This window comes from Myxine glutinosa, chromosome 3 (assembly GCF_964187855.1).
Source record: "Myxine glutinosa chromosome 3, kmMyxGlut1.1, whole genome shotgun sequence".
In the NCBI taxonomy this organism is placed as follows: Eukaryota; Metazoa; Chordata; class Myxini; order Myxiniformes; family Myxinidae; genus Myxine; species Myxine glutinosa.
Genome location: NC_136263.1, coordinates 53402213 through 53429662, shown reverse-complemented (window position 1 = coordinate 53429662; position 27450 = coordinate 53402213). Strand labels below are relative to the sequence as shown.

Here is a 27450-nt window from a genome sequence, read left to right as displayed (position 1 = left end):
CACCTGGTCCTCTAGTAACCTCCTTCTGGTGAACCTCCTAAAATACAGAATCACTGTTCACCTCCACTCATTTGTTCCACTTTTGTTTCCACTTGTGGGACCAACTTCCATATTCTTATTGGGGATGCCTCCTCACGGTGGTTGTACCCCCCCCCCCCCCCCTACCCACCCAGTGCAAGTCGGGGACCAAATTTTCCTCATTCTTCCCTGCTGACCAGATTTGTGAGGGCAGCCCGGTCACGGTCAGATTGCCGATCGTTCCCCATAGACTGGCCCTTTCCCTCTTGTCTCTTCTCTCTCTCTCCCCCTCTTTCTCACCCTCCCTCTCTCTAACTCTGTCATGGCCCTGACTTTGTGAAGGTGTGGGTACACCATCCTGGATGTGGGGAATCTCTGGGTCGCTCAAGCGAGATCGATCGGTTGTCTTCCTGCCTCGGGCTTGTTCGAGAGAACTGTCCGGGGCTATACAACAACAACGACTTCCATGTTCTCTTTAGCCTAATTCTTCTCTCCAGGTCTTCAAGACAGCTGCTTACTACCATCTCAGATCATCCCCCATCCAAAACCATGATCTTTTCTACCCTCGTTAATCCTCCCCAATGCCATATTCCAAATGTTCATTTATTTATTCCTGTGAATTTGCTTCTTTTTTGCATCCTGGTCACCCTGTATGCCCTACCCCATATTCTTCCCCACATCACTTATTCGTCTATATTCTTCTATTTTGTCCCTCAGCTCTGTTATTGGTTTCCCTCCATCCTCTTCTCTCTCTGCTTGATTCATTCTGTGTTGTAGCTCTTGCACAAGCCTTCATTTTGTATACAAAAAAAGTGATGGATTAATGCGTCTCACTATAAGTTGTTTTTATTTGAGAATGCTTTTATTTGAATTATTCTTTCTTCTTCCCTTCCTTTACCCAAAGGTCTCCTAGCAGCCACAGATCACACTCACACTCACACTCTCACTCACACTACAAAGGGGAGCGGCGAAGGCGTTCTCGGGACAGGGACAGAGAGCGAGAGAGGGATAGAGACAGGGACAGGGACAGAGGCCGTGACCGGGACCGCCGGCCTCGCCGTTCATCACGGTCATTGTCACGTGAACGCCGGGAGCAGGACCGCCAGCGCCGGGGCCTACCCCCTCTTCAGAATGCCATACTCAGTGGTAAGTGCTGCCAGGATATTGGTGATTTAGCCATTGGGCTTATGTAAAATCCTTCAAACCATGGCTAGAATGGTTAGAGATGAGTGAGTGTACGTCTAGGCCACACTGCCAGCCCTCGGTTTGTAACTGCATAACTGCATAATTTGGCAATATATTCTTCAATGAATTGCTTAGTATTGTTCTATTGCATCCCTCCACTAGGTGGTTTGCTCAAGGACTGGGTCTATTCTTCCAAAGTAACCTCATAAGAAGGATCGTGCTGTGTGGTCCGTCATTGCTCTAACAGCAGTTGTGACTGCAGGAATTTGGAATCTTGCCAGGGTTACAGCACACATTGGCCTGTTCGTGCAAATATACTGTGGGATTTTTAACTTACATCCAACCAATGCCGGCAGACAAAAAACCAGCTCAATATCCCATCTATTAGACAGCATACACATTGATATAACATCCTGCCTGTGAAGTACGGTGGCAGTTATAATCTGGTCAGGAATCAAACCCAGAACTGACAGCTCAAAGGTGAGTGTGCTGCATCTGAGCAGTCCTCCCAAACCATTACCATTGATGTAATATAACTAGAACGGCACTCAGTAGAGCGCATGCCTCCACCAGGCTGAACAGGTTACGTTTTGTATCCCACTGATAGGTCGGATCTGGATACGGCTCTGAAGCAGAATCAAATCGGCTTGTTCTTGTCACTTAACCAACTCATCCACTTGGGTTTTGTCATACGTCGTCCACAACGTTTGGAAATAGCATGCTATATGTCATTTCTGGCCCCATTTCTCAATGGCGAAGAATGACTTCGGAATTAAAAAAATGAAAGTATCCGGATCCGGATTTTCACCAAAGTCTAATCATTTTGTCCTCATCATACAGTACACCCAAACTCCACCAAATTTCGACCGTATCCGTCTACAACATTTTGGGATATCTTCTTCACAGACAGACAGACAGACATACAGACACAGGTGAAAACATATCCTTAGCCCACCTTCGGTGACAGAGGTAACAACATAACCGAGAAGAAAATGGGTGATTTATCCACTATGAAAGATTAAAAGGTGCTGATGTTTTGGGCTTTACCCTTTGCCAGAGAGAGAGAGAGAGAGAGAGAGAGAGAGAGAGAGAGAGAGAGAGATAGAGATAGAGAGATAGAGATAGAGATAGAGATAGAGATAGAGAGAGAGAGAGAGAGAGAGAGAGAGAGAGAGAGAGAGAGAGAGAGAGAGAGAGAGAGAGAGAGAGAGAGAGAGAGAGAGAGAGAGATAGAGATAGAGATAGAGATAGAGATATAGATATAGATAATGGATGCGGGAGGGTGAAGGTGGGTGAGAAAGAGAGACAGACAAACGGGAAGTGGTTGATACAAGTTAGGTGACGTGACCAATGACCTCACTCTTGACATGATACAGGTGAGTAACACTTATTGGTCCAAGTTGTGTGCATCACTCATGATTGCTCACCTATATCTCATCAGCGTTAAGGTCATTGGTGACGTCACCTGCCCTCCAGCAACCACTTCCAATTTCCCCGTCTCTATTTCTCTTTGTGTTGCACCGACAAAGGTTGGAGCCCGAAACGTCAACACCTTTTTATCTTTCACACCGGATAAATCGACCATTTTCTTCTAGTTTATATTCTCCAGTGCCACCCACGCACACAGCTAGTTCTGTGCTCGAACTAGCAACTACATATTCGTAACTAATGGTCAGCTGCACTCAAAATGTTGTTTCCCAGTGCGCTTCCTCTAAGCTATGCTGCCATCCCCGTCTGTTGCCTCTTATATGATCTGGTAAAAGCATCGTCGTGTAGTTTCTGATGGTCGTAATATTTTCCCGTGATCTGTTGCTTGTGTGTGTGTGTGTGTGTGTGTGTGTGTGTGTGTGTGTGTGTGTGTGTGTGTGTGTGTGTGTGTGTGTGTGTGTGTGTGTAAGTGTGTGTGTGTAAGTGTGTGTGTGTAAGTGTGTAAGTGTAAGTGTAAAATGTCTCTTGACACCACGTGCATATTCATCCATATGGATCTTGGCCTTTTGTTTTTGCAGTGTGCTCTACGACGCTATGGGTCGGACAGTTGGATAAACGAATCACGCAACAGGACATTGCGTCGCTCTTTCAGGATTTTGGGCCGATTGAGTCGATCAATGTACGTTCGTCTGCCTTGATAAGCCAATGAAATGTAATACACTGCTATTTACAGAAACTGACATCTCGGATTAATGTTTGTTCCTTTCTTATTAAGAAAGTCAAATGGAATAATTTGTTTTGGGACTAAGATAGTGTTGAGTTGTATGCATTGAAACGCACAACATTGTTCATGAGTAAATCGGTGGACTTTTTGTTTTTATTATTTTTATTTTTACAGTGTCTAAGGCTCATGGAGCTGCAACACAGGTGATGCACATGCAGCCAAATACATGGGAGCACGCCTGACTTTATTTCAGGCAAACACAGCCACTGAGCTTTGGAGAAGTGACGTAACTTCTGGTCCTGGCGATGTCGTCATTATGACGTCACTATAATGTCATTTCTCGCTGCACTCACGGGGAAATTAAGTACATCTTTACTCTTGCAAAGTTGAGAGTATTTTATCTCCTGTATTTAAAAACAGATCAGGTACTGTTGTTAAAACTGAAATATTTAGAGACGAGGTGGGTCACACGGTCATTCTTGAGTGAAATTGCACGATTCTGATGTCGGTATGGTAATTGGCAAAGCCTGTGCTGTAATATATTCAACCAAGTGAAATAAGATGGGAATTATTTTCGGTGGTGGGAAGTCAATACATTTCCATGCTGAACCCTTTTTTTTTCTTTTTTTTTTCTTTTTTCCCATTTGATTTGAGTTTTAAGAATTAAATGTTCAGCTGTCGCATTTGCCCAGGTTTCTCTTTGTGGGCGCAAATCTTTAGGCCAGAGTTAGGAGTCATGTCAAGTTTTCCTCTTCCAATTTTTATTGCGGGGCTGATTGGTGATGAGATTTTATTTACAGCTGCATTTGTCACGAAAAGTATCACCTTTGACATAATTTACCATTCAGCTGTTTCACAAGTTTGGATCTTTCGAGAATGCTGGCGGTGAATAACTAAGGAGATGCACGCCTTTCCTCCACTCTGCACTCTTGTTGCAGATGATCCCACCACGAGGCTGTGCATATGTGTGTATGAACAATCGACACGATGCACTCCGCGCATTGCACAAGCTCAGCAAGGGTCTCAAGATCCATTCAAAGATCATCAAGGTGACTTGTCGTGTGCTCTGCGCGTCAGTTTCTAAGATGCGTACCGTGATTGAACAGTCTGATTTGACCTTTCTTGGGGTTCGTGATGTCGGCTTGTTTTCAATATTCGGTTTGTGCTCTGTTTGCTACAGATTGCTTGGGCACTGAATAAGGGGGTCAAAAGTGAGCACAAAAAGTTTTGGGATGTGGATCTTGGTGTTTCCTTTATACCTTGGGATTTGATAAAGCCAGAAATGTTGGAATCCTTCACTGATGGAGGAATTATTGATCAGGACAGCGTGAATCCAGGTATTTTTGCTCTCTGTATTCTTTTCATTTTAGAGTTTTGGCGAAATGTCACATTGTGATCTTTCTATTTCCGATTGATATTTGTATGTAATCATCCCCCACCACCAACTCCTCCCACCTTTTTCTCCTCCACTCACCATCATTTCGCACACAGAGTGGGAAGTGAAAAAGTTTACATCTGAGCGAGATGTCACCGAAGTCAAATCTGAAGAGGGAAGCCCAGAATTTACTCCTTCCACCCCTACTATCAGTGAACCTGTGAATACCATTCCTCCCCCCATTATCACACGCACCCTCCAGGTAGTGTGAAACTCCAGTGGAATCTGCGGTCGTGATACAGTTTGACTTTTCCTAATTGCATGTGCATGCACGTTGTGCCATTTCTGAGCATTAAATTCTGTATACTTGACAGCTTGTACCTTGCATCCCCAGGTACCGCCAGTCTCACTAGGTCTTGTCCAAGCGCTGGGCTTTCCCACCAACCTACCAGCAATGGTGGCTCCTCCGTTTGCTCCATCTCTGCTTCATCCGCCATTCGCACGGCCTCCCTTCAACCCCAGTCAGCCACCACCTGGTATGCTTTGGGACTATTGAAGGTGTTGCAGCGAATAATGTGCACTCTCCCTCTCTCCGTGCACGCGTGTCCGATACTGCATTTATTTTGTGTACAGGTTTGTAGGTGGTTGAAGTGCTAATGAAACGCTGTTGATGGATGACATCAGTTGATGCTAGGCTCGTGATGTCATTTGCTTCTACTTTTTTGTTTTCATGTAGGCTTTATGGTCTCAGGTCCATTACCTATTGTGCCACCTCCTGTCAGCCTCCCTCCTGTGCAGATGTCACCGGCAAGTAAGTGTCATCTATTTGAGTCTTTGAAGAACATATGCTGTCAGTAGTAAAAACGATGTTGTCCTGTACTAGCAATACCCATCACTGTGTCGTGTTGACTTTCTGATTAGTGCATGTTTGCAAACATTTTATGATAACCTCAAATGGACAACTTCCAAGGAGCAAATGTGCAATGTAAAGAGCAAGTAGTTTCCGGTGAGGCATGAAGCTCGAGGCAAAAATAGACAAGGTGGTTGAGCAGAGAGGTAAGTTGTGCTTCAACTATTTAAAGTGAGCCCTTGGAAATCGGAATTTCAAAAACAAAGGGGAAAAAAAACCAAGTTCGGCTTAATCGACTCCGTTTTTCATGCTCTTTCCGATGGTGTAACTCTCATTGCCCATACTCATTGCATTCTTGAATTGACGAGGTTTTTCTGGGAGAATAAATCATGGAAAAATAACTTGAGGTCAAACTTCAGAGATACATTTTTGATGCCCTTCCCCCTCACTGTCTTGGAGTATGTGACACAGGAGAATAATCTGGGGGTAGTACTACATCTGGGGAGGTAAGCAGACAGCTGTGCCTTGCAGCTAAAGGTAAAGCTAATAGGGTTTTGGGTTGTATACACGAGAGGATTAATTATAAATCAAAAGAGGTTGTGTTAACATTCTACAGGAATTTAGGGAGGCCTCGCCTCAAATAATGTGGGCAGTTTTTGTCGCCACATCTGAGGAAGGACAAAGTTGCCAGAGAACGGGTGCAGCGTAGAGCAACTAGCTTCATTCTGTGGCTAGCTAGACAAAGCTATAATGAGCGGCTGAAGGAAACGGGAGTTTATGCATTAGAAAGGAGGTCATCTGATAGAGTTGTTTGAAGATGATGAAGGACACAAAGGAAATGATTGCAGAAGAGTTTTCAGAAGATTGGACAGTGACTACCAGATGCTACACTGCTACAGCCTAATTCAGGAGAGTCCAGATGGGCATATACATGTGTAATGATGGTGATGTCAGTGAGATGGCCTCATCAAAAAGTGAAGGTGCTTTCCTCTCCTCCACTTTTCAAAAAGTGAAGTGCATGAAGGTGATTTCGGCATTCCTCACCCACCGACTTCTCCCTCCCCTCCTCCCCCCCACCCCCACCCCCCCACCCCGCTATGAAAATATAAAATAAGCAGATGAACCTTCCTGATGATGTCCCTGTGCCTGTCACTGTTCTACTCCCCATCATCCTCCACCCTAGCCTCCCTCCACCAGTGAATTTATGTAGATACACAAATGCATCTTATTATAATGAAGCAAATGTATATGGTTGTATGTATGTATGTATATTTGTGACCAAAACATCGTATTCGTCTTCAAATATATATGAAACCGAAAAACACGGTCCATGAAGCCGTGAGGTGTGAAGCCTTGTGACTCTATATCTATCAATTATGTACTGTTTGAACATCGGTTGCATCCCGTATATGAATTACATACGTCTATTAATTACGTACTGTTGGAATATACCTTTCAACCCCTTAGACCTTTGAAGACCCATTAAGTCCCCCAGTACCCTCAAGACCACCAAGACCCAAAATAACCCGAAGATCCAAAGCAACCTGAAGACCGAAAATACCCCAAAGGACCCAAAATACTCCAAAGACCCAGATGACCTAGAGGATCCAAAATACCCTAAAGACACAAAAACCCTGAAGACCATTAAAGACAACCAAGACCCATAAGACGCTTTTGACCCATAAGACACTTTTGACCCGTAAGACGCTTTTGACCCGTAAGACGCTTTTGACACGTAAGACGCTTTTGACACGTAAGACGCTTTTGACACGTAAGACGCTTTTGACACGTAAGACGCTTTTGACACGTAAGACGCTTTTGACACGTAAGACGCTTTTGACACGTAAGACGCTTTTGACACGTAAGACGCTTTTGACACGTAAGACGCTTTTGACACGTAAGACGCTTTTGACACGTAAGATGCTTTTGACACGTAAGACGCTTTTGACACACAAGATGCTTTTGACACACAAGACGCTTTAAACCCATTAGACCAGCTTGAACCCTTGACCATTTAGAGCTTTATAGACCACTTGAACCTTATTATGACGTAGCCCATAGGAATGCCATCTAGAACAGCATTTGTCTGTCCGTATGTATGTCCCCACAAAGGTCCACCGATCAGACCGAAGGATCTGGCACCATGATAGGGGGACAGCGTGTAGTAATCATTACAGTTGCATATTTTACTAAAAGGAAATATAATAACCTGTGGAACATTTTGGGGTCCCAGCATGTGGCGTAAGGTAGGTAGGAGGTTTGCAGTTTCACCTTTGCTGGATATAGCAACATTCAGACTCGGTACGTTTTTTGTGCAAGTCCTTCACGAATCTGCTGTCAATCCCTGGCGTTCGACTGAAGGTGCCACAGAAATGTGGAATTTCTTGTTTCATCGTTTGTCATTCACGAACTGGCTGTCCATTCCTGAAGTCAAATTTTATTAACACTCGCATCATTTGCTACCGGTGTGTACCCCGGTTTAGAATAGGTACACCATATCCCTGCGTGTCGTAAGAGGCGACTAAAAGGGTTGGGGTCAGGAAGGGCATCCGGCCATAAAACATTGCCTCAAAAAGGGAACCATGACAATTACAATTACATATGGGGAGGGTACAGCCCGAAGCACCCCGTGGGGGTCCTCACTCCCTCGTCAAAAATCAAGGTGGGGAACCCGATCGAAGCAAGGGTGGAAATCACTCCATTTATGACGACAAAACGTCTGATGCCCCACGTGGAGATCGGTTTCTGAGGTTTGGGACATGGAATGTCAGGACAATGACAGGGAGATAAGGAGAAGTGGTGGAAGTATTCGTCAGAAGAAGAGTGGACATATGTTGTGTGCAGGAGACGAGATGGAAGGGAAGTGGTGTGAGAATGGTGAAGGGTAGGCAGGGACAGAAATACAAGTTTGTGTAGCAAGTTTGTTTTTTTGCCTGGAAGGCGTGCATGGTGTTGGTGTCCTGTTTTATTAGGAGTTTGTAGACAGTGTGGTGAGTGTGACTGGAGTGAGTGAAAGGTGATAATGGTGAAAATGATGATTGGAAAGCTCTTGGTGAACGTCATCTCGGGATATGCTCCGCAGGTTGGTCGGAGCGATGAAGAGAAGGACAAGTTCTGGTGTGCTATAGAGAAGCTGATGGAAAACGTGAAAGATGAGGAAGTTGTTGTTGTTGTAGTAGGAGGAGACCCAAATGGACATGTGGGAATGGGTATAGACGGTTTTGAGGGAGTTCATGGGGGTTATGGATTTGGTGTGAGGAATGGAGAAGGTGAAAGGATTTTGGAGTTTGCTGATGGAGCTGGTTTGTTGATTTGTAATACTCGGTTCCAGAAAGAGGATAATACGCTTGTGACATACACGTCAGGTGGGTCGACGACGACCATTGACTACCTGATGGTGCGCAGGCGAGATAGGGGACACCTCCGGGACACAAAGGTGATCCCGGGGGAGGAGGCTGTTTCACAGCACCACTTGGTTGTCTGCGACATAAGGGTGAAAGGTGCGAGGAGAGCTCGGTGGGTGAAGTACCAACCGAGAATGAAGGTGTGGAGGTTGAAAGAGGTGACAGTGAGGGAGGCTGAGTATGGTCGAGGATGATGTGGTTGAGCTTGAAAGTGGTTGGATGTCAATGAAAGATAGTCTGTTGGGAGCCGTTGGTGAGGTATGTGGATGGATAAAAGGACCACCGAGGCACTCGGAAACAGGGTGGTGGGATGATGAAGTTGGAAAGAGGATTGATGAGAAGAGGAAGAGGTTCAAGGAGTGGCAGAAGGCGAAGGATACGGGGGCAGAAAAGGCAGAGCGTGAAAGTTATAAGGCAGCCAAGAAGGCTGCAAAGAAAGAGGTAGCAAAGGCGCAGGAGGCATGGAGGAAAATGTTCGGAGAACGCTTGGAATAGGAAGAGGGTCAGAGAGCGGTATTCAGGATTGCAAAGCAGATAGCGAAAGAGAGGTGTGATGTGATGGGGGTGAGTCGCTTGAAGGATGAAGTGGGACAAATCGTTGCTGGACCAGATGGAATTAAAGGAAGATGGAAAAGATATATGGAAATGCTGTTGAATACAGAGAATGAATAGGATGGCAACATAGAGAGTAACCCAGTTTTAGGACCGGCAGAGAAGATAACTGAGAAGGAAGTTGAACGACTTTGAACGAACGAAGCTGACCGAGAACGACAACGAAGTTGAAGGAAGAAGAAGGAACTTCTCCTGATCTCCCTGTCATTGTCCCTACATTCCATGTCCCAAACCTCAGAAACCGATCTCCACTTCGGGCTGGACCCTGCCCAGTGCCCATATGTAGTTGTAATTGCCATGGTTCTCTTTTTGAGGCAATGTTTTTATGGCCGGATGACCTTCCTGACGCCAACCCTCTTTGTCGCCTCTTACGACACGCAGGGATACGGTGTACCTATTCTAACCAGGGTACACACCGGGAACACAGGGTACATCTCTAACGATGTTCTAATCATTTGCACCTGAGCTGGTGCACCTGATTCTAATTTTAGGTATTTGAAGTAGTGATAAATGTAGGGGTGTACTTACTTTTTCCACATGCGAAATTTGCATTTATGTTTATTTAAATTATATAATGGATTACAAAATGTAAATGCTTCATGATATTTGTTATATTATATCACCTTTATCTCTCAATATTGTTGAAATGAAGATCAAATAGCTGCATGTTGAAATATGTTGAAAAAGTCAAAACTTTACATGGGGTGTACTTACTTTTTCATGTGACTGTTTATATATATATAGATATATGGAAATGCTGTTGAATGCAGAGAATTAATGGGATGGCAATGCAGAGAGTAACCCAGTTTTAGGACCGGCAGAGAAGATAACAGAAGGAAGTTGAGGAAGCGATAAAAGCAATGAAGAGTAGAAAAGCGGGAGGGCCGACGGGAGTTGTGGGAGATATGTTGAAGGCAGCAGGAAGTTGGGGTGTGAAGAGAATGACAGAGATCTGTAATCTGGTGGTGAAAGAAGGCCGCATTACAGTGGATTGGGAACTGAGTAACCTCGTCCCTCTATACAAGGGGAAAGGTGACCCTCTGGACTGTGGCTCGTGTTGAGCGATAAAGTTATTTGAGCATGGAATGAAGGTATTGGAAAGGGTGTTGGAGAGGAGGATAAGGAAGAAAGTGAAGATTGACGAAATGCAGTTTGGATTTTTGCCAGGAATAGGAACGCGAGACGCTCTTTTTATTGTAAGGCAATTGCAGGAGAAGTACATGGAGAAGAGGAAGAAGTTCTTTCTTGGGTTTGTTGATCTTTAGAAAGCATTCAAAAGGGTTCCACACGAAGTAGTGACATGGGCATTGAGGAAGTTAGGAGTGGAGGAATGGTTGATCAGAGTGGTGATGGCAATGCACAAAAGAGCGCGCACAGCTGTAAGGACGAAGGATGGGAACAGTGGTGAGTTTGAGGTGAAGGTGGGAGTGCATCAGCGGTCAGTACAAAGTCCACTACTATTTGTAGCTGTGATGGAGGTGCTGGCTCAGAATGTAAAGGAGGGTTTACCGTGGGAGTTGTGTGCATATGATCTGGTGTTGTTTGCGGAAAGTATGGGTGGACTGAAGGAGAAGATGAGCAAGTGGAAGGAATGTATGGAGACAAAAGGTGTGAAGGTGAATATCGGAAAGACGAAGGTGATGGCAAGTCATAAAGCATGTGGTGAGGTGGAAAGAACTGGGAAGTGGCCGTGTGCTGTGTGCAGGAACGGTGTCGGAGTGAACTCCATTCAATGTACAATGTGCGCTGAGTGGGTTCATCAAAAATGTAGTGGTCTAAGGGGGTCATTAACCAGTGTGGCAGCTACATTCAAGTGTAAGGTGTGCACAGAAGGAGCTGCAGATGGAGGAAATGTTGAGTTGGATGTTGGATACGGCGTGAAGCTGGAAGGTGTGAAAACATTTTGCGACTTAGGAGACATGCTGAATGGAGAAGGTGGATCGGACTCGGCAACGGTTGCTGGAGTGAGATGTGCATGGAAGAAGTTTCGGGAACTGAGTGGTGTGCTGACGAGGAGGGGAGTGTCGTTTTAGCTGAAGGGAAAGGTGTATGCTGCATGTGTGAGAAGTGTTATGATTTATGGGAGCGAGACATGGGTAATGAAGGTAGAGCAGCAACGCAGGCTGGAAAGGGTGGAAATGCGAATAGTTCGGTGGATGTGCGGAGTGTCGTTGAGAGAAAGGAAGACAAATTATGAATTGCGAAAGATGATGGGAATAGAGCCTGTGATGGATGCTGTGAAGAGGAACAGGTTGAGATGGTTTGGTCATGTATTGAGGAAGGATGAAAGTGACTGGTTGAGAAGAGTGATGGAAGTTAATGTAGAAGGAAGTCGAGGATGGGGAAGACAGAGAAAGACTTGGCTAAAGGTGGTGGAAGAAGAAATGCGGGCAAGAGGGTTAACAAGGGAAGATGTAGAAAATAGGGCAAAATGGAGAAGATTGCCACGGGGTCTGCAAGGCTAACCCCAACTCAAGCAGGGAAAATGGCCTTAAAATGCCTGTTGTTGTTGTTGTTGCATCATCATTTGCTAACTGGAATCCCCACCCAGGTCATGCTATCCTCTTAAACTAAAGTAGCAAACAAGCATGACTACGCCATTGTTAGATTACAATTAAATTAAAATACATAAAATCACTAATGTTACAAATAAATTTGTGCAAAAAAAAAACGTTTGTATTATCATTGATGTAAATCATGACAATACAGCAACTTCGGTTGAGTCATTATGCTCAGTTAATACAGGCCTGTGCCTCTGTGGTGCCAATCTGCACTTGTTTAATTAATAGACGTACTCGGGTTTCAATAGTGTGTAAAAATACACGCTCAGGTTTCAATAGTATGTAATTCATTGTCGTACTGCACTCATGTTTCAATGGCATGTAATTTAAAGATGTACTGGGCGACCCTGGCCAAGCACATCAAGTGTCGTAATTTGTGATTCTAAGTTGAAGATGAGCGTTAATGGGTCGATTTGAAACTTAAGGACTAACGTGTAAAATAAACAGTAATTGTCATGTTGTTGAGGCTGAGGTTGAGGTGATCAGACAAGCAAATTGGGCAAATCCAACCAAAGGCAACCTCAGATAATTCCACAAAGTCTGTAACAAATGTGTGCCTCCTCTCCGGAGAGCCAGAAAACAACGTCTGCCCAATCTCGAGAATAAGCTTTCAAACATGTCTCCCTCCTCTAAAACCTGGTGGCGCCTTGTCAAGACTGTCTCTGGTGTATGCTCCCCCTTCCATCCATTTCCTCACTTCAAATGGCACCACAGCCGACACCACCCAAGAGAAGGCCGAATGCCTCAATTCTGTGTTTGCTTCAAAATTGTGTGTCCCTTTAAGATTTTCGTACCATCCGATATGGGTGCCAGATGATGTGACCTATGATTTATTCGTGAATTCCCTGGTATCCCCAAGGCATGGGGAACGTGTGTGAGGTTTCCCCTCCATCTGTCCAGCCGTTCTAGAGAACATTTTTAAAGGTTTTAGATTAAAAATATGGCTGCCAGACTTTGTGACCTATGACGTTAAAAATTACACTCTATATTCCACAAGTACAGTAGATCATGTGCATGAAGTTTCGCATCGACCTGGTCAGCCGTTCTGGAGAAGATTTTTGAAGTTTTTATGTTCCATCCAATATGGCTACCAATCCGTGACACCAATGATGTCATCAATTGAGTTTTGTCATCAAATTGATATATGTGGGAAAATTACATGCCCATACCGGGAGTCGAACCCAGGTCCTCTGGTGAACCGTAACAAGTGTTCTGCCATCTGTCATTAAGTCACTAAGTTTCTTCGTTGATGACCCTCAAAAAATTTCATACCTGATTGGATAAAGCATTTGACACATCCAATTATGATATAATGAAGGCACCGATTCAGTCATTGTTATCAAATGTTGTTCTCCATAGTGCGTTCCTGACGTGTCCGAAGTTTCAACATTTTTCATACATCAGTTCCAAAAATGTCCAAAGTTTTTTGTTTTTTTTCCAAGATGACGCCCGTACCACGTGACCTATGACGTCATAATTATTTTTTAAATGTACATTATTAGACAGATTCTACTGTGAAAATTGTGTCGATTGGACCAACTGTTGCCGAGAAAATGAATTTAAAAGCGAATAAACATGTAATTCCGCCACGTTTTCAAGTAAAAACATTGGGGCAATACCCCTGGTGCTCACCTGGTATAATAAACAGTATACTGCACTGACTAAAGGTATTTTGAACCAATTTCAATGGTTGCTAGAAGACAGGGCAGCATGTAGATCATACTAACATAATCAAAAGACTTTAAATAAACAAACAAAAAAATACCTATTTTGTGGGGCAACCTCCCCCTCCCCCACCCCGTGTACCTCCTCAGTCTCAAATTTTTCCAATGCCTTGAACAAATATTGGTACATCACGGATGATGAAGGTTGTGGTGACGTTTTATCAAAATTGTGTATGTATTTTCTGAGAAGAAAGCAAACACAGATTTTATGGGGCAACCCCCCCATAGATCCCCACAGGGGCAGATTTTTTTTTAATGCTGTGAACAAACTTTGGTACATCACTGGTGGTGAATGTTATGGTGAAGCTTCATCGAAATCATCTGTGTAGTTTCAGAGGAAAATGCAAAATCCTATTTTGGGGGGTCAAACCTGGATCCACTTTGACCCCCAGTAGACCCCCTTAGATCCCGATTATATATATATATATTTTAATGCCGTGAACAAACTTTAGTCACAACACCACAAATATTATTTCTGCCAAATTTGGTCGCAATCCCATCAGCGGTTCTGGAGAAGTTTCGAGGACGGCCGGACGACGCGCCATCGCATTAGATACCCTGCACTTCGTTCCAGGTGAGCTAATAATAAACAGAACAAAAACAATTGGTGTCCAGCCTGGAAGTTTCCAATACAGTGTGGAATATTTTGAGTTTGACAGAAATGTTCCTTTACAGCATAATGGCAGGGACCCAAGGAAATTCCACGTAATGCAAAATGTGACATGGGTTCATCAGCTCCTTTCCTCATCTAGCCTTCAACCTCTCTCCTCTCCCCCCCTCCCCCCTCACCTCCCCCACCCTCACTCCACCACATCTCAGCATGAGGTCCTGAGATCCTCAAGTCTTTAAATCCTCCTCGCAAACCCCAAGTCATCAAGCATCAAGCCCCACTCCTAAGTCCCCAACCTCCCCCTCCCATCCCAAAGGCTGCAATCCCTCCCCTGCCTTCCACATTCTAAGCCTTCAAACCCACTCCCAACACCCCCTCCCCCCCACCTCCACACCACAACTCCTCAACCTCCCCTCACCCCTGCCCACCCCAGCTGAGGTCTTATTCTTCCCCCCCCTTCCCCCTTACCCAACTCGTGTCACATCTTTGCTCTTCCAAACCCCACCAACCTTCCCCCCTTCCGTCCCCCACTTCCCATCACCCTCATAAAAGTGAAAGCACATTGTTGCATCGATCACACATGCTTTCATCAGATAAAAAATTAAAAACACCACCTTTAGAGGCCATTTTTCCCCGCAAGCGGGGGTTGGCCTTTTTCGGGAACTGTGGTTGTTGTTGTTTTTCGGTCCCCTTTTTGAAGCAATGTTTTACGGCCGGATGCCCTTCCTGACGCCAACCCTTTTTGCCGCCTTCAACGACAAGCAGGGAATTACCAGTGAACTGGTACTCAAATTTGCCGACCTCGGAAGGATGACAGGCTGAGTCAACCCCCCTGGCGTTAATTCAGCGATTGACCGGGATTCGAACCCAGGATCCTAGGATCCTAAGCCGGCACCCTAGCCGCTAGCCCAACACCAGGGATCTGCTTTCATCAGATAGATAGACAAAATACAAAATTGCATTACACATACAATACACAAGGGCATTCTTACGATAAATACAGACGGATAAGAGAGCCAGACAACAGATAGACAGACAAAACAAAGTGTGTGTGTGTGTGTGTGTGTGTGTGTGTGTGTGTGTGTGTGTGTGTGTGTGTGTGTGTGTGTGTGTGTGTGTGTGTGTGTGTGTGTGTTTGTCTGTTTGTCTGTTTGTCTGTCACAACAACAGGCATTTTAAGGCCATTTTCCCTGCAAGAGCGGGGGTTAGCCTTGGGGTCCCCATGACAATCTTCTCCATTTTGCCCTATTTTCTGCATCTCCCCTTGTTAACCCCCTTGCCCGCATTTCTCCTTCAACCATCTTTAGCCAAGTCTTTCTCGGTCTTCCCCGTCCACTACTTCCTTCTGCATTCATTTCCATCACTCTTCTCAACCAGTCACTTTCATCCTTCCTCAACACATGACCAAACCATCTCAAACTGTTTCTCTTCACAGCATCCATCACAGGCTCTATTCCCATCATCTTTCGCAATTCATCATTTGTCTTCCTCTCTCTCAACGATACTCCGCACATCCACCGAACCATTCGCATTTCCACCCTTTCCAGCCTTCGTTGCTGCTCTACGTTCATTACCCATGTCTCGCTCCCATAAATCATAACACTTCTCACACATGCAGCATACACCTTTCCCTTCAGCTTCAACGACACTCCCCTCCTCATCAGCACGCCACTCAGTTCCCGAAACTTCTTCCATGCACATATCACTCCAGCAACCGTTGCCGAGTCTGATCCACCTTCTCCATTCAGCATGTCTCCTAGGTAACTAAATGTTTTCACACCTTCCAGCTTCACGCCATCTCCAAGATCCAACTCAACATTTCCTCCATCTGCAGCTCCCTCTGTGCACACCTTACACTTGAATGTAGCTGCCACACTGGTTAATGACCCTCTCACACCACTACATTTTTGATGAACCCACTCAGCGCACATTGTACATTGAATGGAATTCACTCCGACACCCTTCCTGCACACAGCACACGGCCACTTCCCAGTTCTTTCCATCTCACCACATGCTTTACCACATTCACCTTCAGACCTTTTGTCTCCATGCATTCCTTCCACTTGCTAATCTTCTCCTTCAGTCCATCCATACTTTCTGCAATCAACACCAGATCATCTGCATACAACAACTCCCATGGCAAACCCTCCTTTACGTTCCGAGCCAGCACCTCCATCACAGCTACAAATAGTAATGGACTTAGTACCGACCCCTGATGCACTCCCACCTTCACCTCAAACTCACCACTGTTCCCGTCCTTCGTCCTTACAGCAGTGCGCGCTCTTTTGTACATTGCCATCACTACTCTGATCAACCATTCCTCCACTCCTAACTTCCTCAATGCCCATGTCAATACTTCACGTGGAACCCTATCGAATGCTTTCTCCAGATGAACAAACCCAAGAAACAACTTCTTCCTCTTCTCCATGTACTTCTCCTGCAACTGCCTCACAATAAAAAGTGCGTCTGTCGTTCCTCTTCCTGGCATAAATCCAAACTGCATTTCGTCAATCTTCACTTTCTTCCTTATCTTCCTCTCCAACACTCTTTCCAATACCTTCATTCCATGCTCCAATAACTTTATCGCTCGTTATGAGCCACACTCCAGAGGGTCACCTTTCCCCTTGCATAGAGGGACGAGGGTACTCAGTTCCCAATCCACTGGAATGCGGCCTTCTTTCACCACCAGATTACAGATCTCTGTCATTCTCTTCACACCCCAATTTCCCGCTGCCTTCAACATATCTCCCACAACTCCCGTTGGCCCTCCCGCTTTTCTACCCTTCATTGCTTTTATCGCTTCCTCAACTTCCTTCTCGGTTATCTTCTCTGCCGGTCCTAAAACTGGGTTACTCTCTATGTTGCTATCCCATTCATTATCTGCATTCAACAGTATTTCCATATATCTCTTCCATCTTCCTTTAATTCCATCTGGGTCCACAACCATTTGTCCCACGTCATGCTTCAAGCAACTCACCCCCATCACATCACACCTCTCTTTCGCTATCTGCTTTGCAATCCTGAATACCGCTCTCTGACCCTCTTCCAAATCCAAGCGTTCTCCGAACATTTTCCTACGTGCCTCCTGCACCTTTGCTACCTCTTTCTTTGCAGCCTTCTTGGCTGCCTTATAACTTTCGTGCTCTGCATTTTCTGCCCCCGTACCCTTCGCCTTTTGCCACTCCTTGAACTTCTTCCTCTTCTTGTCAATCTTCTTTCCAACTTCATCATCCCATCACCATGTTTCCGAGTGCCTCGGTGGTCCTTTTGTCCATCTACATACCTCACCAACGTCTCCCAACAGACTATCTTTCATTGACATTCAACCACTTTCAAGCTCAACCACATCATCCTCTACCCGACTCAGCATCTCTTTTAATGCCTCCCTGACTGTCACCTCTTTGAACCTCCACACCATCATTCTCGGTTGATACTTCACCCGCCGAGCTCTCCTCGCACCTTTTCACCCTTATGTCGCAGACAACCAAGTGATGCTGTGGAACAGCCTCCTCCCCCGGGTTCACCTTTGTGTCCCGGAGGTGCCCCCTATCTCGTCTGCGCACCAGCAGGTAGTCAACGGTTGTCGTCGACCCACCTGACGTGTACGTAAAAAGCTTATTATCCACTTTCTGGAACTGAGTATTACAAATCAGCAAACTCCAAAATTCTTTCACCTTCTCCATTTCTCACACCATATCCGTAACCCCCATGAACTCCCTCAAAACCATCCATACTCCTTCCCAGATGTCCATTTAGGTCTCCTCCTACCACAACAACTTCCTCCTCTTTCACGTTTTCCATCAGGTTCTCTCGCACACCAGAACTTGTCCTTCTCTTCATCGCTCCGACCAACCTGCGGAGCATATCCCGAGATGACGTTCACCAAGAGCTTTCCAATCATCATTTGCACCATCATCAACCTTTCACTCACTCTAGTCACACTCACCACACTGTCTAAAACTCCTCAGAAAACAGGACACCAACACCATTCATGCCTTCTGGGCACCCTTGCCACACAAACTTGTGTTTCTGTCCCTGCCTACCATTCACCATTCTCACACCACTTCCCTTCCATCTCGTCTCCTGCACACAACATATGTCCACTCTTCTTCTGACCAATACTTCCACCACTTCTCCTGATCTCCCTGTCATTGTCCCAACATTCCACGTCCCAAAGCTCAGAAACCGATCTCCACGTTGGGCATCAGACGTTTTGTCGTCATAAATGGAGTGATTTCCACCCTTGCTTCGATCGGTTTGTCAGTTATATATAATCTCATTTTTGGCACCCAGTGATAGAATATTCTTCCATTGGGTATTCATAAGAGATCCTTTTTACAAGAGATCCTTTAACTGTGCTTCATGATGTTCTTTTATTGTAAACTTGCATGTTTTTTTTTTGGTCTTTGACTTTTATTTAGAAACAGTTAATTGCTCGATCCTTTGAATAATTTATGTGAATTACCTTGGGGATAGGTCCTCAAGGTGATTTAGAAATACATACTGATGGCAAATGGTGTGATTTACCAATGACTCTATCATCTCAGCCTTGTTTAAAATGAGTCTTTTTGTAATAATAAAAACAAAGATCTTTGTTTGTCAATCACCCAATGAAAGAAGGCAATCTTTTCCATATTGAGCTTTGCATTACGATGTACTTTGCAATCTTGAAGTCCAACCATATTTTACCACAACCACCTGCCTTTCCCAGCCTCACAGTTACTGCAAGCTTCACAAGCCATTCAGGCCCTGCGGACGTCACAGGCCATGCGTATCCCTCAAGCCCTGCAAGTACCGCAAGTTACCCGAGGATCAGAATTACCCAATGAGGTGATGGTGCGGATACCTTTGCAGCCTTCTCTTCCACCTGGCTTACCCACACCCTTGACTATGAGGCCATATGGCCTGAGACCACCTGGACCCCCACCTGGTCTGCTGGGAATGGCACCCAGAGGATCATTGGATGCTTTGAGGCACTGCCAAGTGACTAGCCAAGGTATGGCTTGTATCTGAAATTAATGGCTGCACATTTTCATAATGTTTGTACTTAAATGGTATATTCCAGCCGCTTAAGTCTGACCGCAGTTTTCTCTCCTTTACATTATTTTTTCTTATTTTATAGGTAGTTTGGCTCCTTCCATGATACCAACAATGCCTGGTAAACCAGATGCTCTTAACAGCTTGAGGCCTGGGTTGGATGCTCAGTCTGGCTTAATGAATCCTCGGGCCACCATGCCTGGAGCTGCACCGTTACCTGCGCCAATTATGCCACCTGGTGTTCGAGCTAACGTCTCAAAGGAACCCACTTCAGTATGTGGTCAAGAGTCAAATATCAGGACATTGCTTCATTCACAAGTGCCACCGCCTCGATTAGTTGCACAACCTGGAGTTGTACTGGGTATGGGTTTACCTGGGCAACGCCTGACATATCCACCACCGCCTCCACATGGTCTGCTGCCTTTGCCTCTGGTTCATCGCTTTCCACCTGGCATTCTTAGACCTGGATTGATTCCCAGGCCAAGTCTTGTTGGAAGGCATTCTGGTCCGCCACCGCCTCTACCTCTGCATCAAATGATGGTCCCACCACCTGGTGCAATGTTGCCACCACCACGCTTTCCCCCACCCTTCCCACCCGATGTTGAGGCTCCTGGGAGCAGCAATGGGTCTGCTCGGAGATTCCCTGTACCAGTTTCCACCACAGGAGAGGGTGCCTCTCTCGGCACCGATGAGGAAAGAAGCTGCAGAGATGTTGAGGGTACAGTCCATGGAGTGCCAGGAGCTAGCTTTGGGAAAGAGAAGGCATCACAGGAAGGTGACCAGGATTACCGATTTATTCCTGACGATTCCCATTCAAACGATGATCCCAGCAGGGAGATTGGTCGAGGTACCACGAACCCTGATCCCTTTGCAAATCGTTTTGGCTCTAGTGGCCGTGGAAGTGCTGGCCGGGGATCGGTAAGTGATTCTGTTGCTCCAGGACGTGTCTTTGATCATGAGAGGTTTCCAAGTGGAGAACCCTGCGGGCGAGATATGCGATTCAGAGATGGGGAACAGCAAGAATGGAGAGGCAGAGGATTTGACCATGGACCAGGCACTGACAGACGAGGTGGAAGCTTTGAGCGTGAGCGCCGAGATAGGCCTTGGGATCGTGGTTGGCCCAGAGATGAGCGCGAATTTGGTCCTGACCGAGATTTTGTCCGTGATCCTGAGTTTGGCCGGGGACGAGAATTTGGGCGAGGAAGGGAATTTGGGCGTGGAAGGGAATTTGGCCGTGGTTGGGACTTTGGCCGTGGCCGTGAATTCGGTCGTGGTCGGGAATTCGGTCGTGGCAGAGAATTAGGTCGTGATCGGGAATTTGGTCGTGATCACGAGTTCAGACCTGACCGAGATTTTGGGCGTGACAGGGATTTTGAACGAGATCGTGACTTTGTTCGTGAGCGAGAGTTGGGGCGAGACCGGGACTTGGAACAGAAACGAGACCTTGAACAGAAACGAGACTTTGAACCGAAACGAGACTTTGACCAGAAACGAGACTTTGACCAGAAACAAGAGTTTGACCAGGAACGAGAATTTGAACAGAAACGAGAGTTTGACCAGAAACGAGAGTTTAACCAGAAACGAGAGTTTGACCAGAAACGAGAGTTGGACCAGAAACGAGAGTTGGACCAGGAACGAGAGTTTGAACAGAAACGAGAGTTTGACCAGAAACGAGAGTTTAACCAGAAACGAGAGTTTGACCAGAAACGAGAGTTTGACCAGAAACGAGAGTTTGACCAGAAACGAGAGTTTACCCAGAAACGAGATTTTGAGCAGAAACGAGACTTTGAGCAGAAACGAGACTTTGAGCAGAAACTAGGCTTTGAGCAGAAACGGGGCTTTGAGCAGAAACGGGGCTTTGAGCAGAAACGGGACTTTGAGCAGAAACGGGACTTTGAGCAGAAACGGGACTTTGAGCAGAAACGGGACTTTGAGCAGAAACGGGCCTTTGAGCAGAAACGGGCCTTGGAACAGACACGAGACTTGGAACAGACACGAGACTTGGAACAGACACGAGACTTGGAACGGAAACGAGACTTGGAACGGACACGAGACTTGGAACGGACACGAGACTTGGAACGGACACGAGACTTGGAACGGGCACGAGACTTGGAACGGACACGAGACTTGGAACGGACACGAGACTTGGAACGGACACGAGACTTGGAACGGGCACGAGACTTGGAACGGACACGAGACTTGGAACGGACAGGAGACTTGGAACGGACAGGAGACTTGGAACGGACAGGAGACTTGGAACGGACACGAGACTTGGAACGGACAGGAGACTTGGAACGGACAGGAGACTTGGAACGGACAGGAGACTTGGAACGGACACGAGGCTTGGAAGGGACACGAGACTTGGAACGGACACGAGACTTGGAACGGACACGAGACTTGGAACGGACGCGAGACTTGGAACGGACGCGAGACTTGGAACGGACGCGAGACTTGGAACAGACGCAAGACTTGGAACAGACGCGAGACTTGGAACAGACGCGAGACTTGGAACAGACGCGAGACTTGGAACAGAAACGAGACTTGGAACAGAAACGAGACTTGGAACAGAAACGAGACTTGGAACAGAAACGAGACTTGGAACAGAAACGAGACTTGGAACAGAAACGAGACTTGGAACAGAAACGAGACTTGGAACAGAACCGAGATTTGGAACAGAACCGAGACCTTGGGCATAAACCGGAATCTGAACGTGATCAAGAACAAGACCAGGAAGGCAATTACCGTGAATGGGAACACCGTACAAAAGAGCGCGAACGTCGCTGGGGCCGACCGTCTCGCTTTGAGCCATTGGCACCGTCAGAGCAACCTTTGGAGGAGCCAGATTTCACCACTAAGGAGGTCCTTCAGCCCAACGGTGAGGCACAGCACGATGCCAAAAGCGAAACCCCGTTAGCAGAAACCACATCTGAGGTTTCCCCTCTTGCTGCACCGACCTCCCTATCCCCAATATCACGGCAGGAGTCTGAGGCGTGTGCTGCCTCACCTGCCCACGATGGCATGATAACAACAATGATGACCGTAACTACAACAACAATGGTTGCTGAAGCCACCGGTGAAGACAAGGCGTGACATTTCGCTCTTGGACCCCTGTCCACGTTTGCATCACATTTGGTGGTGCCGAATTGCTGCATTTCGCAGGAGGCATCCTTGCCTGAAGTGTCATGCTACTGCATGTCCGTAGGCTTGCAGGTCCTAGTTTGGTGATAATGATATTGAGAAGTCTGGGAGAGAGAAAGAAAGAGAGAGTGGAGACGTCTGTCTGTTGTCTTGTATTTTCTTTTTTTCTTTTTTTTAGCCAATTGTGTTTTATGTTGAAATGTACTGTTGCAAAATGCTGCCCCTTTGGAAAGGTTTTTAAAGAAAAGAAAAAAATCGGATATTTAAAATGATTGGCTAAACGTATTCATGTTGGAATAAATTATTTTTTACCAGTTCGTGGCTTTTACTGGCTGAACTGAGGGTTTTAGAAATCTGGCATTTCCTGTTTGGTGTCCATTAAAATGTTTTATTTTTTACTCATCCATGTTTAGATCTCCACAATACAGTTTTTATATCGCAAGTGCCATTTTATTACTTGCTTCCTGTCCATAGAATGTCGAGTTGCGCTCACAGCAAGTTGAACAGTTTTCTCTCCCATTGTCCTTTGAAAGTTGTCCTGCTCCAATCTGCTTTGTGTTGGTCAAGAATCTAAAGCGGAAACGCAGTTAAATCGACAGATTTGATCACCATCAGATTTTGCTTTTCTTTTCCACTTTGCATTCCTTAAAGATACCCGGAAACACGCACCTTTAATTTTTCCTCCCCGCCCGGATTTCTGCGCGGGCGGTCAGGGTCGGTCACGTGCTGTTCGCGACTCGGTGGAGAATGCACGGGGCATCACGTTTTGGCACCTTTTACGTGCCGACGTGGGCGTGGACGTGACTATAGGTTTCCTCATCGGTCGTGGGCGATACTTGGCTGCCGCCACCCCAAAAATTAGTGTGATTGGCATTTGCTTGCTGCCCATTTGGTTCATTAAAATAAAAAAATAAAAAATGTTTTTACACACAGAGAGATTTTAAATGATAATTTTGATAAGCGTCAGACCGAATAATGCTCACCGTTTTGAAATCCGTATCGTATTTTAAATTACCTGTAATCCCAAACAGAATTGGTGCTGGTTGTAGTTGTGACGATGGTTCCCATTTTTGCCTGCCTCTTTTGCGTGGACTCGATGTGACGAGGGATGTGCCTCCTGTGAGATTTTACACGGAAACCGTAGTGAAGAGGGACGGATGAAACTCGGTGGGGTTTGGGTGGAAGATCATGTTCTAAGTAACTTGTTATCCTCAAGAAGGTAACCTCGCTGTGCCTGATGTTTCCTAACTTTGAATTTACTGCGGTAAGAATTTTCGATATGCGGTGATACTGTCACTCTGCTGCGAATGGTTATTTCTGCTCATTGCTCTTCTCGCTGTGTTGACGCCATTCCGCAGCGTCTTTCCTTTTCCATCTCCCGACTTCCACTCCAGAACCATTTGTGGTTTTATTGTGCCCCGTAACACCAACTTGCATCATTTTCCACCACTGCTGTTGCTGTTATTGCCTTCCTCTTTTTTTTTTTTTTTTTTTTTCTTGATCACTGTTCTATGTTTACAAAGTGATAGTGGTGTGACGGTTCACGGGATATTTCTGAGAGTGGTACATCACCTTACCATTGTTAGATTGCCCACGGAATTTGCAGCATGGGTGTGAGATACTGTGGCGACAATGCTTCAATTGTGACGTCATCGTGGGGATGAAATCTCTTGGGCCTGACGAGTGCCGCGTATCGTGTTGAGTATGTGGGGAGCAAATTTGTGACTTCAATGTGCACAGGGAAGATTAAAGCAAGGTGGTCTCAAGGAGGCTTTCGTTGAGAAGCGTTACTTTGCCTGCTGCATTTACTAAACTTAAAATTTTCTAACCATTTTAATCATGCACCGCCTGTTCCACCGTGCCGTGAGAGTTCTGCTTGGGTTTGTGCATATAAAGGGTTGCGGAGTTGTCTTGTCCCATCAGTTTACATTTGGTTTATCCTTGTATCCTTAAGAACATTGAAAATAGGAATTTCGTTTGAAGGAACCTCTTGCTTGCCAAATGAGTGAAGTATCTCTGTATGAAAGGTACATGCGGGGAGAGGGAGGAGGTAGAGCTGTAGTCAAAGATGAACAAGAAAATGATGTCTGGAGCGAGGACCGATATAACAATGGAAGAGTGACTGATGCACGACAGGTATGATGGTTTGACATTTGTGCATGTGGAGCTTCTGGAGATCAACTTGAGAGGAAACGGTGTGGTAAAGTGATTGGATGAAGATCCAGGATGTGGTAAGGTGAAGGTTTGTGTGGGGGTGACATTGACGGGCGCGAAGAGGATGCAGTGTGGTGAGGGGACCGAGCCGGGATGCACTGGAGCATACCTGGTTTTCTCAACGCAGATGTTGAGAGGGGCATGCCAACAAGCACCTTGGGAAAGATGACGTTGACCTTTTGGTTGTGAGATCTTCAACCTCGTTTCGAATGAGGGCCTATTCCTGAAATGTTGCTTCACCTTTCCTGCGGTTGCCACTCCTCTCTCACCGTTTGGTTGAGAGTTGTTGTTTTCATGTCTCGATGCTGACCGACAAGTCGTTAAAAAAACACTAGTTTCACGTTTTGTGGACATTTTGGAAGATGGACAAGTGAGGATTTGGAAAATTCATGGTGTGACGGAATGGACGAATGAGGGGATGTGGAAGTGCCTGAAGTTTGAGGGAAAAGGGTGGGGGACAGTTGGAAAAGAAGTTTAGTGGGTTGAGAATGTATGTTTTTAGACGAGGTAGAGCCCCGAAGGTGAGGTATGAGACACTGGACATGTGTGTGATGTTGCAGGTACGCGCGTCATGGAGCCGAGAGAGAGAAAGAGTGGGTTGCGTACATATATTGGTCAAAAATTGCAAAATCCCACTTGACCATCCACGTGGTTCCGCCGCACTCACAAGTTCACTAACCTGGGTGTTGCACACGTCACTAAAATGTTCAGGTGCGTCGAACTGCATTTTTACCTGCATACCTAGCTCCGGGATACCCTGTGTCGTGGGGATTTGCGGAATCACCAAGACGACAAAGGACCCTTTCTTTTTTTCTTGGCTGATGTTCGTTTTTAAGTGATAAATCCTCAAAGTAAATGCCCGATGGACACACTATGTGTAATGTTATAAATTCCCCAGAAATCCCGAACAAAAGCTCTCGCCTTGGGTTACCGGACTGGACATGTATCCACAAAATTCATTTTGGGATAAAGTATAAAAGGATCTGTCTGGGTTGGGGGGTTGGGTCCATCTGGTCCAAAGGGTTAGTGTGCGGGGACTGAGATTGTATTTACCTGTAGACTTTTGTCTGTTTTTATATATATATGTATATAAATATACCGCCGGAGTTGGGGAGCACCTGTAAAGTTTTGTAAAACCCAAGTGGCCTGTCTGGTTACCTGTGTAATGGCCATGTTTTGCTTCAATAAAACGCTGACACCCCGAACGTGGTGTTCGTACTGAGATGATTGATTCATTTGGAACATGTACGAGGCTCGTGCTTTGCAAGTTGTAGGTTCGAAGCGTCGTCCGTTGGAGGAGGCACGTTGCCATGGCACCTCCCATCCCATGACCATCGATCGGGGCAGGTATTGGTAATTTGACCGGGTTACCTGCACACAACGGCCTATTCGATCGGAAAGGTGCTGTGGGGTCGTTAAGGTCGACAGCCTAAAAATAGACAGGACAAACGTGACCGACGTCGACTTTCATAACGATCGATCTGGCGAGCTCGACATCACCTGAGCTGTAATTAAGCTCCGTGCTGTAAATAAATGATTGGTTTGGACAGAGATGGTAATGCGAACAGATTACTTCAGGGCATGACCGTGGACCATGATATGGAAGGAACAATTGCTTGGGTTGTGATCGATTACGTATCATATAACTACTACCGTGCCATATAATGATGGCGGTGACACCGACACGAGGAGACACCCATATAGGTGGAACATGGGAGGGGTGATCGAGGAAGAGAACAGTGGGTGGAGCATAAGAGGGGTGGAGCTTATTAGAGGATTGACCGAGGAAGCGAACAGTGGGTGGAGCATAAGAGGGGTGGAGCTTATTAGAGGCGTGACCGAGGAAGAGAACAGTGGGTGGAGCATAAGAGGGGTGGAGCTTATTAGAGGAGTGACGAAGGAAGAGAATAGTGGGTGGAGCTTATTAGAGCATTGGCCGAAGAAGAGAACAGTGGGCTGGGCATAGGATGGGTGGCCAAGGAGGAGAACAGTGGGCGGGGCATAAGATGGGTGGCCGAGGAGAACAGTGGGTGGGGGCATAAGAGGGGTGGCCTCGGAGAACAGTGGGCGGGGCATAAGATGGGTGGCCGAGGAGAACAGTGGGCGGGGCATAAGAGGGGTGGCCTCGGAAAACAGTGGGAGGAGCATAAGAGGAGTGGCCCGAGGAAGCGAAAAGTGGGTGGAGCACAGGAGTAGGAGCAAAGTGGGTAGGTTATAGTTGGGAGGGGAATTTGAACTCCCGCATTAAGTGTATTAAGGAGCGAGAAAAGGACAGCGTTTCAAAGTAGCGTGCGTGATTTAGTGAGTGAGAAGGCGAATGACAAGTAAAAGAATGAATGAAGAGTGATGACGAGGAGAGAAGAAGAAGATCACAAGTAAGCGCCGGCGGCTGTTGTCCTGGAGACAAGGCCGGCAATGTTTTTCTAAGCCCATTTTTGCCCTTAAAATGCGCATTCCCCCGAATGTTTGCTTTGTTTCTCGTGTCTGAGGGTCGGTGAACGTTTGTTTTCGACTCGAATCGTGGACCTTGAGGATATTGGGCTTCGAATCGAAACTTTGAAACATTATTG

At 46.1% G+C, this 27450-nt stretch overlaps 2 protein-coding genes across 9 annotated transcripts in view; both read left to right on the top strand.

The window, feature by feature from the left end:
• Positions 1-23068, top strand: part of LOC137423562 (uncharacterized) — an 83095-nt gene extending 60027 nt beyond the window's left edge. Inside the window, exons 12-20 of the mRNA XM_068110853.2 lie at positions 923-1164; positions 3210-3310; positions 4294-4404; positions 4536-4692; positions 4847-4992; positions 5125-5266; positions 5467-5541; positions 19203-19487; positions 19614-23068. Of these exons, the coding sequence (XP_067966954.2) occupies positions 923-1164; positions 3210-3310; positions 4294-4404; positions 4536-4692; positions 4847-4992; positions 5125-5266; positions 5467-5541; positions 19203-19487; positions 19614-22618 (4264 nt within the window). The 3' untranslated portion in view covers positions 22619-23068. The remainder of the gene's footprint in view (positions 1-922; positions 1165-3209; positions 3311-4293; positions 4405-4535; positions 4693-4846; positions 4993-5124; positions 5267-5466; positions 5542-19202; positions 19488-19613) is intronic.
• A 3994-nt stretch (positions 23069-27062) lies between these two features.
• Positions 27063-27450, top strand: part of LOC137423563 (rho guanine nucleotide exchange factor TIAM1-like) — a 209775-nt gene continuing 209387 nt past the window's right edge. For 2 of the 8 annotated variants that reach the window (XM_078774030.1, XM_078774031.1), the window contains exon 1: positions 27129-27255. Coding sequence is in view for 1 of the 8 variants with exons in the window: in XM_078774038.1 (XP_078630164.1) it covers positions 27217-27255 (39 nt within the window). In the remaining 7 variants the exon portion in view is untranslated. Of the gene's footprint in view, positions 27256-27450 lie in introns of all 8 variants that reach the window. The other 6 variants (XM_078774029.1, XM_078774035.1, XM_078774038.1 and 3 more) reach the window with 6 other exon arrangements.